This window comes from Ursus maritimus, unplaced genomic scaffold, assembly GCF_017311325.1.
Source record: "Ursus maritimus isolate PB19 unplaced genomic scaffold, ASM1731132v1 scaffold_29, whole genome shotgun sequence".
Lineage (NCBI taxonomy): Eukaryota > Metazoa > Chordata > Mammalia > Carnivora > Ursidae > Ursus > Ursus maritimus.
In genome coordinates, this window is record NW_024425452.1 from 34,211,128 (window position 1) to 34,226,323 (window position 15,196).

At 37.3% G+C, this 15,196-nt stretch overlaps 1 protein-coding gene across 5 annotated transcripts in view; it reads left to right on the forward strand.

Moving 5' to 3' along the window:
- The window catches only part of LOC103657441 (cytochrome b5 reductase 4), an 82,123-nt gene that overhangs the window by 14,658 nt on the left and 52,269 nt on the right, over window positions 1-15,196 (forward strand). For all 5 annotated transcript variants that reach the window (XR_005838365.1, XM_040643709.1, XM_008684884.2 and 2 more), the window contains exons 3-4: window positions 9,667-9,767; window positions 13,572-13,653. Coding sequence is in view for 4 of the 5 variants with exons in the window: in XM_040643709.1 (XP_040499643.1) it covers window positions 9,667-9,767; window positions 13,572-13,653 (183 nt within the window). In the remaining variant the exon portion in view is untranslated. The remainder of the gene's footprint in view (window positions 1-9,666; window positions 9,768-13,571; window positions 13,654-15,196) is intronic.

The window sequence follows — 15,196 nt, forward strand, 5'->3', positions numbered from 1 at the left end:
CGTGTATCCCATCTTCTCAGAGGGGCTACCACTTAGATTATTGGTTGCCTTGTGACCTCACTTGCCTGATGGGCTCAAAAACTTATGGTTTTTATGGATTGTCTGGCTTTTTCTTTTTTTGTTGTTTTATTTACATTTTATTTATTTAATTTTTTTAAAAGATTTTATTTATTTATTTGACAGAGAGGAGAGAAAGCACACACGAGAAGGGAGAGCAGCAGAGGGAGAGGGAGAAGTAGGTTCCCTGCTGAGCAGGGAGCCCCATGTGGGGCTTGATCCCAGAACCCTAGGATCATGACCTGAGCTGAAGGGAGGCACTTAACCAACTGAGCCACCCAGGCACCCTATTTTTCATGTTTTAAAGATTTTATTTATTTATTTGAGAGAGAGAAATAGAGCACAAGCAGACTCCCCACTGAAAGCAGAGCCCGATACAAGGCTCCAGGTGGGGCCCACCCTGGACCCTGAGATTATGACCTGAGCCCAAATCAGACCCTTAACCAACTGAGCCACCCAGGCACGCCTGGCTTTTTCTTTTTTGTTAAGGGTAGGAACACATTTTTCCTGTGGCTTTCTACTTCTGAAGTTCATTATTATATCTTAGCTAATCTTTGCAGCTGACTTACTTTGGAAAATAAGAAATAATCCAAAGCACAAGGACATACTTGCTCCCCCTCCCCACAAGGAGGTAATAGCAAGGTAGTCAAGTGCTGTTGGTAGCTGGCAGTGGTAGACCTAAGGCATAGGCAGACAGGGAAGTGACCCTATGGAATGGGGAAAACTGATCTTTTAGAGAGAGGGTGTCCTGTTTAATACTGACATAAATTGTAAAACCACTTTTAAGTATATGGTCAATGTGGCTATTGCTAATGGTGTTTGGTCATTGTTCTCCCTAGTTTATGAATGTTTTTCAAAATATTTGGAGTGTAACTGATTCCTCAGACGTCTGGTTAATTTTTAATGATCAATTGCCTCAAATCAATTTCCTAGTTATATATCAGGGCTTTTTTTCCTAATACTAATGTCACATAAGATGATCTTTGATAATTATGCCCTGTTGACATTCTGAAGTGCATAGAGGCCTTTATCACATTCTATTTAAATTTTCCCACGCAAACTGAGGCATTCAGATCAGATTGTCTTTGCTCTTTTGTAAATTCTACTCACCATCATTGAAGTTGTTTGGTGAAGTTAGAAGCTCCAGCTTGAATTCAGGACAGTTGTTACCTGGCTCTTTTCTAAGTTTGTGTGAAGCAGAAACTCATTTTTCATCTTTCTTTTTCTTTTTAAAATCGTGCACCAGAGGCTGACAATTTAAGTTGCTTAGATATTAATCTTAATTTTAGAGGACTTTCTTCAAAGGTCTGTCCTTTTATTTTGAGAGTGATGGACCAGAGAGCAGAATGGAAGCTCCACGTGTGTGGGCAGAACTCTTTTATGCATCTGTTTGGCTGCACTGGCAGGCGTCCCCAACCGACTGTGTGCAAGTCTTTTGGGCTGGAATTCCCCCCATCATCTGCAAATAAGTGTTCTGAGGGTTATTTGGAAAACGGGTGCTGCTGGGATGGTGGATCTTAATGTTTTGACTTGTAAACTTTTGCTTCTGATTTTTAGTTCAAACCTCTCCCGCACTCCCGAGTGTGTTTCCTTTATTATAATGTTTCTCTGGTCCATCCTCTCTAGGGAATAAATGTATACTTCTTGCGGGGTAGAGAAGGGGCTGGTTGCTTGGTAGTGTAGGATGGGGGAGGGGATTTACGGCTCATATTGCTTCTTCTATTGAATTTGAGACCTTCCTGCCCCCTAACTTCAGAACTACCTGGAATCTCTGGTTCTTACATTTTTTGGTTGGTGGGGGGGGGACGGGGTGTTGCATACATTGGCTTTTTATAGGTTCCCCTCCAACTTATACAGGCTTTATTTTCACCTTTCTTCATTCTGCTGAGTATGTTATCACTCATCCATTTGGCTTTCAGGCGTCTAAAACTTTATTGCTGTCATCTCCTCTTCTGATTTCTGTGTCATTTTGGCTTTATGTGTTATTTATCTTTTACAGTCATTTTAGAAAATTTTCAGGAGTCTAAGAGACAAATAATGCTTTTAATCCTGAAATTCTAAGATATTCTACTGTCCAACACCTAGTTGGGTGCAGTATTAACTAAAGTAAAGTGGTTAAAGTTAAAGATATATACTAGATATTCCTAAAACAATCACTTTAAAAATAATGAGAGGAGGTATAGCTAAAAAAAAAAAAATCAATAGATAAAATAAAATGAAATTCTAAAAAGTTTTGTTAACCCAAAAGAAGGCAGGGAGAGAGGAATAGAGACACAGAAAACTTGGACGAAGAAAAAGAAAATTTGAGGATAAGGATTGAAGACTGATAAAATGGTAGCTCTAAATTCAGCTACATCAATAATTAAGGGTAAATGGACCAGTCATTTGAATTGAAAGATAGAGATTGTGTGTTTATGTGTATCAAGACCTAACTACATGATGCCTCTAAGGGATACACTGTATTTATTTGTTTTGTTTGCTCATTTTGCAGTGTTTTATGTAATTATTTGTCTTTGGTTTTACGTTCCCAGTCAGTTGGTTTCCAAAGTTACTTAGGTCAGTTCCTTTTCTTTTTTCTTTTTCTTTTTCTTTTTAAATTGAAGTATAATTACATACAGTGTTACATTAGTTTCAGATGTATAATATAATGATTCAGCAATTCTATACATTACTCAGTGCTCAACACTATGTGTACTCTTAATCCCCTTTATCTAATTCACCCATCCCCCAATCCACCTCCCCTGTGGCAACCACCAGTTTATTCTCTGTATTTAAGAGCCAGGGTTGTTTTTGTTTGTTTGTTTGTTTTGTTTTTGGGGGAGTTTTTTGGCCTCTTCTTTTCTTTGTTCATTTGTTTTGTTTCTTAAATTCCACATATGAGTGAAATAATATGGTATTTTTCTGTCTGTCTGATTTATTTCACTTAGCATAATACCCTCTAGGTTCATCCATGTTGTTGCAAATGGCACGATCTCATTCTTTTTTTTTTTTTTTTTTTGTGGCTGACTAATATGCCAATGTATATATATATCACATCTTTATCCATTCATCAGTCCATGGACATTTGGGTTGCTTTCATATCTTGGCTATTGTAAATAATGCTGTAATAAATGTAAGGGTGCGTGCATCTTGTCAAATTAGTGTTTTTGTTTTCTTTGGGTAAATACCTAGTAGTGGAATTACTGGATTATATGGTATTTCTCCTTAATTTTTTTTGAGCAGCCTTCCTGCTATTTTCCAGAGTGGCTACACCAAGTTGTCTTCCCACCAGCAGTGCATGAGGGTTCCTTTTTTTCCACATCCTTGTCAACACTTACTTCTTGTGTTTTTGATTTTAGTCATTCTGACAGGTGTGAGGTGGTATCTCATTGTAGTTTTGATTTGCATTTTTCTGATGATGAGTGATGTTGAGCATGTTTTCATGTGTCTATTGGCCATTCGTGTGTCTTTGTAGAAATATCTATTTAGGTGCTCTGTAGAAGGGGTACACTTAAAATATATAGACACAGATAGGTTGAAAGTATAAGTGGAGAAAAATGTGTACTGTCTAGACAGTAAGTATAACAGGGTTGACCTATATTGATATTAGATGAAGTATATTACCAAGACAAAGAATCTTACTAGAGATAGACATTTCGTAACATTAAAAGAGTCAGTTCATTATGAAGACTGTTTATGCTTTATAACAAAGTTTCAAAATACATGAAGCAAACACTGATAGTATTGAAAGGTAGAAATAAAATCAGCAGTTATGGTTGCGTATTTTAACACCCTCTCTCAGCAGTTGATAGAAGAACTAGATAAATATCGGTAGTAAAATTAAAATAATGTGTTATTTCTTTACTGAACACAAGATGGCAAAGTGGTCACAGTACTTGCGAAAATGGATCTGTACATTTGAATACAGTGAAATATGCTATGATTTTATTGTGTGAGCACACCTTTTTCTTCATTGATTTTAGAGCCAACAAAATGAGCCATGGGGAATTGTGAAATAAGTAGAAATACTACAGTGAGTCGCATAATATTTGGCATGTACATGATGGGCATTAAATAAATTCTTGTTGAGTGAATACAATGTGGGGCTGTAGAGTTAAATCTCTGTTTGAATTTTCAAAACTAATTTTAAATATGATTACAAAAATACTTTTACTTATAGCAATAGTTCTGAAATTTTTTTGGCTTTAAGATCTCTTTACTCTTGTAAAAATTACACAGACCCCCGAGGAGGTTTTGTTTATGATGTTATATCTGTTGATGTTTTTGCCTTTCAGAAATGAAAATTATGAAATTTAAAGAGGCAGCTCTTTCTGCCCACAGGTCCTGTCCCAGTGCTTTAATAAAACCAAGATTTTATTTATTTATTTATTTGAGAGAGAGAGAGAGAGAGAGAACGCGTGCAAGCGTGAACATGGGGAGGGAGAGGATCCCAAGCAGACTCCATGCTGAGTGCGGAGCCTGACTTGGGGCTCTGTCTCATGACCCTGCAATCATGACCTGAGCTGAAACCAACAGTCTGATGTTCAACTGACTAAGCCACTCAGGTACCCCAATAAAACCACCTTAAAAAAAAAAAGACAAAGAATATTTTAAAATTAATTTTAAAATAAAAACAATAAAGTCACCATATGTTATCACAAATAATAGATATTTTTATGAAAAATAACTTTATTTTCCAAACAAAAAATAGAGAAGTGGCATTGTTTTACATCTTGGCACATATTTTTAAAGTATAACTTCATAGGTGACAACTGTATTCTTGTGTCACCTTCTGCATTTTATCTTACACACTTGTGGAAGAAAGATTTTTAAAAAGGCAGATGGCATCTTGTTAGTATTACTACAAAAACGGTTTGGCCTTGGACCACCCACCAAAAGACATTTAAGCTCCCTCAGGAAGCTCTGGATCATGCTTTGAGGTTCTCTGACATAAAATAGAACAAAGAAAATGACAAATTATCAGTGGGTGTGTGGCCTCGAACCATAGGGATGCAGTTCACTCCCTATCGGTGGGTTATCACGGTTCACATGGGGTTACCTACCCTGAAAAATTGTGGGAGCCTCATCTGGGAGATAGGTTAATAGGTATAAATGTCACTTGAGGCTTACATTGTGGTGTCAGATATAGAGCTGGGGTTGAGAACGAGTTGGAGCTTGCTGCGATCCAGTTGTGAGTTTCGTTATCTGAGATAAGTGATTCAGGTTCTGTAGGTGGGAAAAGGCTTTTTCTGTCTATGGGAAGTTGGAGTGGTGACTAAAAAAGAGTGCTCTGAAATTGGAAGCTTCCCACATTGCTGCTGAGTATAGAAAACATTCTGGCAGTTCCTCAAAAAGGTAAACATAAATTGTATATGACCCGGCAGATTTACTCCTATGTATATACTCAAAAGAAATAAAAATATATGTCCACGCAAAAATGCGTACATGAATGTTCATAGCAGCATTATTTGTAATAATCCCAAGGTGGAAATAACTTAAATGTCAATGAACTGATGAATAGATAAACAAAGTGTGCTCTATCCATACGTGCAATATTATTCAGCCATAAAAAGGAATGATGTATTGACACATGCTGCAACATGGATGAACCTTGACAATATTATCCTCATGAAAGAAGGCAAACAAAAGACCCTGTATTGTATGCTTCCATTAATTTGAAATGCCCCAAATTTGCAAGTCTCAAGAGACAGAACGTACATTAGTGGTGACTCAGCGCTGGGGAGGATGGTAGGAATGCTACCTGAAGAAGGTTTCTGCGTATTGTTAAATCATAGTATCTGTCGTGTGGTCAGTGACCCCCGTACAGGGACTCACGTTTCTCACAATATCAACATCAAAAACTCAAAGACGCTTTCTCCTTTTTAAAAAAGAAAGGAGTCTCCTTTTGTTTTCTTTTTAATACTTTTTAAGATCAGATAATGCAACCAGTGTTACCAGTGTCTCTTTTTAGCCTTGGCTTCCAGGAAGTTTAGGATGACATTTCATGCTCAGTCCTAGTAACATTTTTAGTGGGGTTAGGCCACTGGCATATTTGCTTTTCTTTTGCACGTTTCGTTGTGGGTTTTTAAAATTTTTACACACAAACAAACATTTTGTTCTAGGATGCCTTAGGCTTTAGCAGTAGCAGTTCGGGTTTAAGTTACAACAGATATAAAAATTATATGTGAAAAACTAGGGGCAGCATTTACCAAGATGGGGAAGAGTTCTTTCTGTGTAAAATGACAACATTAGTTTTTAGATATAAAAATGATATTGATCCTTGAACGTAGCCTTTATATGAGCAGTGAGCTCCTAGCCTATCAAGCAGATGCTGGATGATCGTCTTGTCTGTAGATCTTGACCCTGTACTGGGTCAGAAATCAGACTAGAAATTGCCTTTAGAGTTCTCCTCGTCGTCAGACTCTATCACTCTGTGATTGAATTGGCAGTATAAGTTTCTGATGATACAGAGCACTAAGTGGTCGTTTTAAAGTGAGTAATTTTTATTCTGAGAACTTGTTTGAGAGCTCAGAGTTCCAAACATATAACACAAGAGATAATTTCATGAGAAACACTAGAATAGGTACCAGTACATTGCCTAAAGAACTCAGTGTAGCTGTTGTTCTGAATGTGTGCTTTCCGTTGCACTGTAGCTTGGCCAGGATGAAGCTAAAAAAGGTACCCCTGAATATCGTTAGGGTGTTTAAAAGTGATGTCTTAAACATTAGAGTAGATGTTCCTAATAAAACTGTTGTATTTTAATTTTAATAAGTTGTTCTTTTTTATCTATTTTTTTTCCAGTACAGTGAGATATAGTTGACATATAACACTCTGTCCCAGGACCCTGGGATCATGACCTGAGCTGAAGGCAGACGCTTAACTGACTGAGCCACCAGATGCCCCTAACTTGCTCGTCTTGACAGTACTCAGTCAATCCTTATATCTACTCCTGGTTAGAGTTTTCAAAAGTACAAAACAAAAAATAAAATATCAGCATAAAGGAGGGGATGAGTAGATAAGATGGATGGCTGGGTGGATGGATAGATAGATTGATCGATCAGTCGATAGATATTCTCCCTGACTCCCCCTCTGCAACTGAAGGTGACCCACGTAAATGATCTAAAAGCCCCTGTTGGGCTGTGACCAGAGGATCCTGGTCACAGCAGTTTTGTACCATTCAGGACTGATGTTTTATGAACCTCTTCCTGCCCATTTTTGTTTTTAACATCATTATTAGGATTTAGGTTTTGCAGAATTCGTTAATAGCCTAGCATTGAGTTGAGATTATGTCTGTGGGTCCCTAAATACCATGTATTTATATTTGACGGGCAATCTGTTGTACACATCTGCCATATTGTGCAACTAGAGCTATAGGAAGAAGTTGATTGTGTCATTGCAGAACTTAGAAAATTGCAAGCAAAATTAGTTTCAAAAACCAGGTGGTCAGAATCCACGGGGGGCTAGAGGCTTGTAAGTGAGAGATTGCTGTCTGAACAGCACGTATAGTACAAATAGAACACAATCGAGCATGAAAGAAAAGCGTAAAGTTAGGTTCTCTGTGTTTGTTTTCTTCTGCCACATTCAAGTTTTAGTTGTTAGGAAATGCATTTGAAGAGGAAAAAGGAAGGAGATAACATAGAGGAAGAAAAAGAGAGAAGAAAGCCTCTGCACCAGAGGAAAAGCATTGTTGGTTTTGGAAGCTGGGTTATGTCTCATAAGTAACAAGCTACTCACACTGCCAAGTGTGGTTGGATCTAACAGTTCTTGGACTGAGACGCTAACGCTCTCAGTTCCTTACAGTGAGGGATTTTATAGGCATTCCTAGTTTTGTCCATTTGAAGAGCATGGAAGCTGTTCAGGTCTGGGGTGACACTATGAGAGGATAAGGGTCAATCTATAGGGCTGAGAGGTCGAAGAGAACACATGTGGGATGTTTGAGGCTTTATATGCTGATTGTGGATAGCTGGCAAAGCTCCTATTTATCTTTCTGCCAGTTGCCGAAACATATGAAATTCCATCACAGAAGGTTCATGATTGTTGTTGTCAGTTTCATGTTCTTGAGAAACTCTAGTCAAGGTTTGGTTGCAGAGAAAGTTTGGAATTCCAAGTAAGGCGTTCTGTCTTAAAAAAAAAAAATCTATTGGGAATAACTCTGATCTTAATCATTACATCTGGCATTTGTGGTCTGTGGATTTTAAGAATTAAACAATAGGAAAAACTCCTTCCAAATTTGGTAGAGAAGGTGGATAGGGAAGAAGAAAGGAGGGAACTCCACCAGTTGTTTGCGTTTTTTTTTCAGACTTCTTTGGAGGACTGCTAAAAGAGAGATCTTGTGAATTTACTTCTTTTTGTTGCCTAAATTGCTTTTAAGCCATCTTAGAAAGAAATCTATCTGGTTGGTTATTCTCTAAAATTAAACTTGTGGAAAAACTATAGTACCTTTTTGGGCCTGAAATCCAGTCTCTTCTTTCCTCCCAAGATTATCCTATAGGATGAAAATTTTAAGTTACCTAAAGTTATTTAAATTCATGGAAGTCATAGCATAAAGAGGGACTAGTCCTGGATATAAGAAAACCAGTTGATCTCATTGTACTCTTGAGGTGTCTTCAGGGCTGGATTTGACTACTGTCTAGTTTTCAAGTAGAGGATTAAAAAGCAGCTCATTTCCTTGGGAAGGCTAATCATTGAGCAAATTTTCCTCCATTTGTTTTTCCCTATTTCTTTTTTTTTAAGATAAAGATATATTTAAATATATGAACAGGTGAGATAAAGGTTTGGAGAAGATAAAAGGATTATTAAGATCTAAACAATAATCTTTGTTCCTTGGCCAACTGCAGAGAAGGATCGTGCTTGCTTTCTCAGAGCATGCCTCAGTGGCCCAGTCACACTGGTTTGCCCAGCGGTCGCTGAGATGATCAGACACGTGGGTGACAGTTTGATTCTTCTTCATTAAATTCTCCTAGCAGGGCAGTAGAAGATGATGGAGGAGAGAGAGAGGAAGAGAAGTTTTAAAAATTATAAGCAGTGATTCATTATTTCTTTGTGTTAGGAGGCAGTTCTCTCTAGGTATTTCAAATACCTGCACTTCTTAGAAGCAGAAACACTGCCTGTCTTTGTTCTGAACAGTCTTTTCAGGGATGCTGGCATAGTAAACAACCTCGAGTAGTAGAACTGTTTGGTATAATAAAGATAATGTCTCCCCTCCAGAACAAAGGGCATGTGTACTTCCTGCCCATTATAAAAGATTCGACTTTCCTAAACTTGGACTTCCCCTCCTGTCATACAGCACTTTAGTGCACAGGTATTATCTGGCCCTCTTTGCATAGGTCTGTAGGAATTGGGGTACGGGGAACTCATGCAAATGCTGATATCGTGGCTACTGCTAGTGATGTGAGTACTAAATTAGCCTTTTTGTCTGACATTGTCTGCCCAGGACCCATGAAACTGGCGGGCTAACTTGTTAGCTTGCTAGTCTGGTAAAATCTTAAATTCTTTATGTACTTAATACTTTGAAATGATAATGATTTGTTAAATAGGATGTATTTGAAAAGATTTATTGAAACTTACATTTCTAGTTTGTACAACTTTTAAGAAGCTCATCTAGAATATTATTTCCCCTTGTTTTGATAGGGCTTGTTTATAATGTCAGCCCATATATGGAGTATCATCCTGGTGGAGAAGATGAACTAATGAAAGCTGCAGGATCTGATGGCACTGACCTCTTTGATCAGGTGAGGTGGTGAAGGTAATCATAGTATTACAGTGGAAAAGTTCTCTTAGATTTAGCCGTGTGATAGTTGTAGAAAAAAAAGAAAATAGTTGCACAAATTTCACATTTGTTGGCTTGAATTTTGACATGTAGGAAGATGCTCATAAGTAACAACTGTTTAATTTCCCTTCGAATTATTTTACTCTAATTTTAGAGATGGTTTCAAATCTGTATCTGGGCATCTGCTCTTAAGTGCTTGCTGTCTCCTCTCCTGGCAGCTGTTTACTCGGTTTTGATTGATTTTCATGATGATGAGGGTTGGGTTATGGGAGGCAGTAGCAATTAGAAGAAAGAACAAGATGCTTAAGCTTCTGTGTGCTTATTAGTTTTTTCTCCTTTGGGGAATGTTAAATAACCGGCCTGTCTTGGTATACTGAATCTGCATATGATGTAGAAAGTTTAGATGATTAATGAATAGAAAATTTATTTTTCCTAGAGTGGTAGCAGAGATTCTATATGTATATTTCAGAAGATACTTGTATTAGTCATCTTTCCCCTTTCATTTCCGCTTACATTTACTAAAAACAAACATTAGCTCTTATACTATTTAAAAGTTACATAGAGTATGTGAACTACTATCAATAGGCTGAACCATTATTTTGAAACAACAGTCTTGAGAAAAATAGAAATTTGCCTTTGTCTCACATACACTTTATTTTGTATTTTAGTGATGATGATCCATGTTGTGGTACTGGGATTTTACCATTTGAGATACTGGAATGAGATCGGGTTATTTTTAGAGTTGACTTCTTCTTTTTTTTTTTTTAAGATTATTTATCAGAGACAGAGAGCACACACGAGTGAGTAGAGGGGCAGAGGGAGAGAATCCTCAGGGAGACTCCGTGCTGAGCAGCTCAGTCTCACAAACCTGGGATCAGACCTGAGCTGAAACCAAGAGTTGGATGCTCAACCGACTGAGCCACCCAGGCGCCCCGAGTTGACTCCTGAACAAATATAATTTGGTTTCTGTTCCTCCTACCTTCTCAGCTATTTTAGGATTTATTTTTTGACCAGGTTGCTGGAAATACAGTTTGTTTTATATTTAAATGGACTGAGGTGCATCTGCTTGAACAGCAGAATCCCATTTGCCGTTAATGTTCTTTGTGGATTGGAGGAAAGTTGTGTTTGGCCACTGGTCATAATAGCATTCTCCTTGGAAGTTCTTATTGCTGATTTAAGGCAAATTCCCATTGTCATTTGGAATTTGTTATTGTCTAGCAATGCAAGCTAAATAGAAAAGTTTGGAAACATTTGTGTGAAAAATTGCCATACTTTTTTCTTATATCTGTTCTGTAACTTCCTGATGCTGAATGTACTCTTCCTCAAGAAGAGTTTCCAGTAAAATCTAGTCCTGTTTGTATTCCTCAGTGTTGTGAGGTTATATGGACCTTATTTTAGCAAATCTTAATTTAAGCTTTGGAGAAGTCACAAGAATTCTTTAGCAGTTTAAACGGTACGTTAGTTACGAGATTGCTGCATTCCCCTTGGCTTTAATAGGCCCAGTGATGTTTATTTAAGACTTTTACTTACCACAGAAGTAAACAACTGTATATTCTAGAAACTGTGGGGAAGCTTCTTGTATCTTTAAATATTTGAGAATTTATTCAGGGCTAGTATTTAATTTGTACAAAGAATATTAAATAATCTTTTCACTGTCAGATTTCTGTCTCTACTTTGGCTTCTGACCTCCTGTTTTTTATTTCCAGACACGTGATGGGCAATTTGATTACCCATTGGCACTTCAGTTCATTTTGCCTTCAAATAATATCAATTCATCTTCTTCCCTTTTATTCCTCCTCTGTTTCCTATTTCTGGTAATGGGGACCTGAAGCCACATGAGAATCTTTGCCTTCCTCATTGTGCACCAGTATCCAGCACTGGTGAAATCCCGAGGTGCTGTCTTTAAACATTACATCCTTTTCTGTCTTCCTGCTGCCTTAGATGAAGTCATGATCACCTTCTCTGGTCCTGCTATTTTAATACTATCCTGATACCTTTGCCTTCAGTACCAATGTAAATAACATGACAGCGGGATGAGTATTGTTCAAGACAGTCATCTCAGCATCTTGTTCTGCAGCTCTTCAGATGCACACCGTTGACAGTGGGATAAATCGAAAGTCCCTGGCGTGGACTTTGAGGCCTTAAAATACTGTTATTAAGACAAATATTCTCAACATGCATTTTGCTTTGAGCAAATCACTAGTTCCATGATTAACAAACCTCATACTTTTGCCTCCTTGAATATCTTTCTCCTTCATTTATCTATTAAAATTCTACCCAACACTATAGCCCCAGGGATAGTGCTCTACATGTCATCGGATGGTCCTTAAATATTTGATAAATGTAATTTACCAATTTCTATTAATAAATGAGTGCCCATTTATAATTACACATTATGTATTTGCTATTTACGTATATATTTATTTACTTAGGAACATACACAAAGATTCTCATGTCAGTATTATTTGACCTGATTTATTTTACTGATGATCTAATGTTTCATGGAATAATAAATTATTATATAATATATTAATAATAATTATTAATATTAATAATTATGATTATTATAGTAATATAATATAATAATAGAATAGAATAATATAATTATATTAGGAATGATATATTTTCCTTTACTGGTCTTTTACAATTGGACATCTAGATTATTTCCAATATTTTGCTAATATAAATAGTGCTATGATGAATATCCTGATACCTGCATCTTTGTGTATATGTGAATATTTTCTCAGGTAAATTCACGAATTACTCAGTGAAAGAGCAGCATATTTTTAGGCTTTTATGTATATTGAGAAGGTGTCCTCCAGAGGGTATTTAAATTTAATTCCCACCATTGAGTCTGGCAACAAATACTGTCAGTTGTTTTCCTTGAAGTGATAGTCTCAGTCTGTTCATTTTCAAAAAAATGTCTGTCAGATACCCAAGTCTGAATAACCAGTTTCTCAGTCTTTTTTTTTTTTTCTTCTACATATAAACAGCCTTCTGAGACAAAAGATCAGTTCAATTTGCAAATCAAATAATCACATAGGTATTTTTCCTCAAGGTGACCATCTTACTTTGCAGCAGAAATGTTTTGAGAACTTCTTTTGTGACCAAGACCTATACTCAAGCATTAAGATTTAAGAAAATTAATCATTTCTTCTACTTCATGAAAGATAGTCTTCTTTTTTTTTTTTTTTAAAGCAGGCTCCACATGCAGTGTGGAGCCCAATGCGGGGCTTGAACTTATGACCCTGAGGTGAATACCTGAGCCGAGATCAAGAGTCGGACGCTCAACCGACTGGGCCCCCCAGGCGCCCCTTCATGAAGGATATTCTTAAATGAAACCAATCTCCCCTACCCCTATGGGTATGTGATGGTGAAGAACGTAAAGATTGAAACCTCTGGCTTGACTTGTGCCAACATGTAAGCAGTTTCACCCCCAACTGCTTTTTCCACATCAGTGCAAGTGTCAACGCCAATGAAAAAGGCAAATAACATCTCAGTATTATTATGAAACTAATTGAGACCTCATGGATATCTGAAAGGGTGTCAAGAACCTCCAGAGGTCTGTAGACAACACTTAGAGAACATTGTTCTAAAGAATTCCTATGTCTGCTGCCTTCTTGTTGCTCTCTTATTGGCTAATTGAATCTGTTTCTTAAGTTTTTTCAGAGCAGTATAAGAATGGTTAGTTTTGCTGCAAATAAAATTAGAGCATCTCATGGAGTTAGAGTCATGTTGCTTTTCTTGCATTTATATCTCGTGCCAGGTTCATCGCTGGGTCAATTATGAGTCCATGCTGAAGGAATGCCTGGTTGGCAGGATGGCCATTAAGCCTGCTGTTCCTAAAGGTGAGCGGTGCCGGTGCTAACCTGGCGGTGACGTGGGACACACGTATACTTTTTTTTACTTAGGTTTCAACAGATAGATTTAAATAAATCACTGTATTGTTCGTATTTTTCACTGGCCTCTTGGTCTAGCCACTGTAAAGATTTTACTTTAACTCTTTAGAATGAAGCAATGACTTTACCCTAAAATTTTGACATGTTTTGAGGGAACACTCGTAGTGTGAGGAATGAGCACTGTGGAAGTGAAACAACTTTATTTACTCCTTATATAGTTTGCATTAGTCTTGTATTCTGTTATTATATAAATTAGAACATTTGAGTAGAGTTTGACTTTCAGACTAGTTTTTTAGAATTTTGCTTTTTGAATGTGCAGTACATTCACATGACTCAAAAATCAGAAAATACAACAAGTTACACAGTGAAATTTTTCCTCCCAGCTTTGTCTCCCATTTGCCTTGAACCTTGTCCCTCCTTTAGTTTGGAAAACCCATGTTCTGATTTTAAGCTCCTTTTAAAATACACCAATTTCTTCCCCTTACCTCGTGACCTGACTCTATAATCTGTATAGTGTTGGAGATCACCTCTTTACGTCCTAAGCTTCTTTCAGAAGAGCACCCCCTGAAAATTTTAGACATGCAATAGGAATAGCAGAATTGTCTTGCTTAATTCTTTACTATGGAAGAAATGCTAGTCATTTCTTTTGAATAACTCCTGACTTTGACACTCAAATTAGGAATAAATTGGCTTGTTTGACCTGAGTCTTCTGTTTATTAGTTCAGTGAGTTTTGTAATTCAAGGCCTGTTTCCAGAGGCCTTCATCAGCAGTGTGGAAACAGTACAGGCATACCTAGACTTGAACCCTAGCTCCATGGCCTATTGGCTGTGCCTTCTTTGGGCCAGTTTCTGCCTCTGAGCCTCAGTTTTAATCTGTACAATGATACATAGGGCTAAGAATTAACATGAGTAAAGTTCCTTTCAGTGTGACTGTAATAGATGCTCAAAAGGATTATTTTTTTCCCTCTTATTGTTACAGAACAAAAAAGCAGTGTGTGTATATACCAAAAGCATACTAGTCTGATCTTTAGGGTGTGGAAATTCTTGTAAACCTGTTCCCTTTGTAAACCAATTCCTTTTCTCCTTTTAATTGACTCCTAAGTTCACTGATTTACTGCCAGCAGGAGACATGATAGTAACTAAAGTTTCTAAATGACTACTTTTACCTCGTCCTGACTGTTATCTCATTTATATAACCTGATACTAGCGGTCCTGTGTTCTTCTGTGTTACCATTCAGGGTAATCAGAAAGCGTGGCAGGCTCCTTAGGCTTTTAGTCCATAGGAGACATGAAGTTTATAAAAGGCTTTTCTGGTTTCCTTCCTCCTCCCTGGAAATGAAAGACAGATCATCCTCAAAATGCTTCACCAAGTACAACAAACACCATTTAAAATAAGCAGATTAGTTCAAAAGGAAATCTCCCCAGATTTTTTAGGTGCTCAGCAAACATGACCTCCCTGAACCGTCATGATGACATTAGGATGTTTCATTCT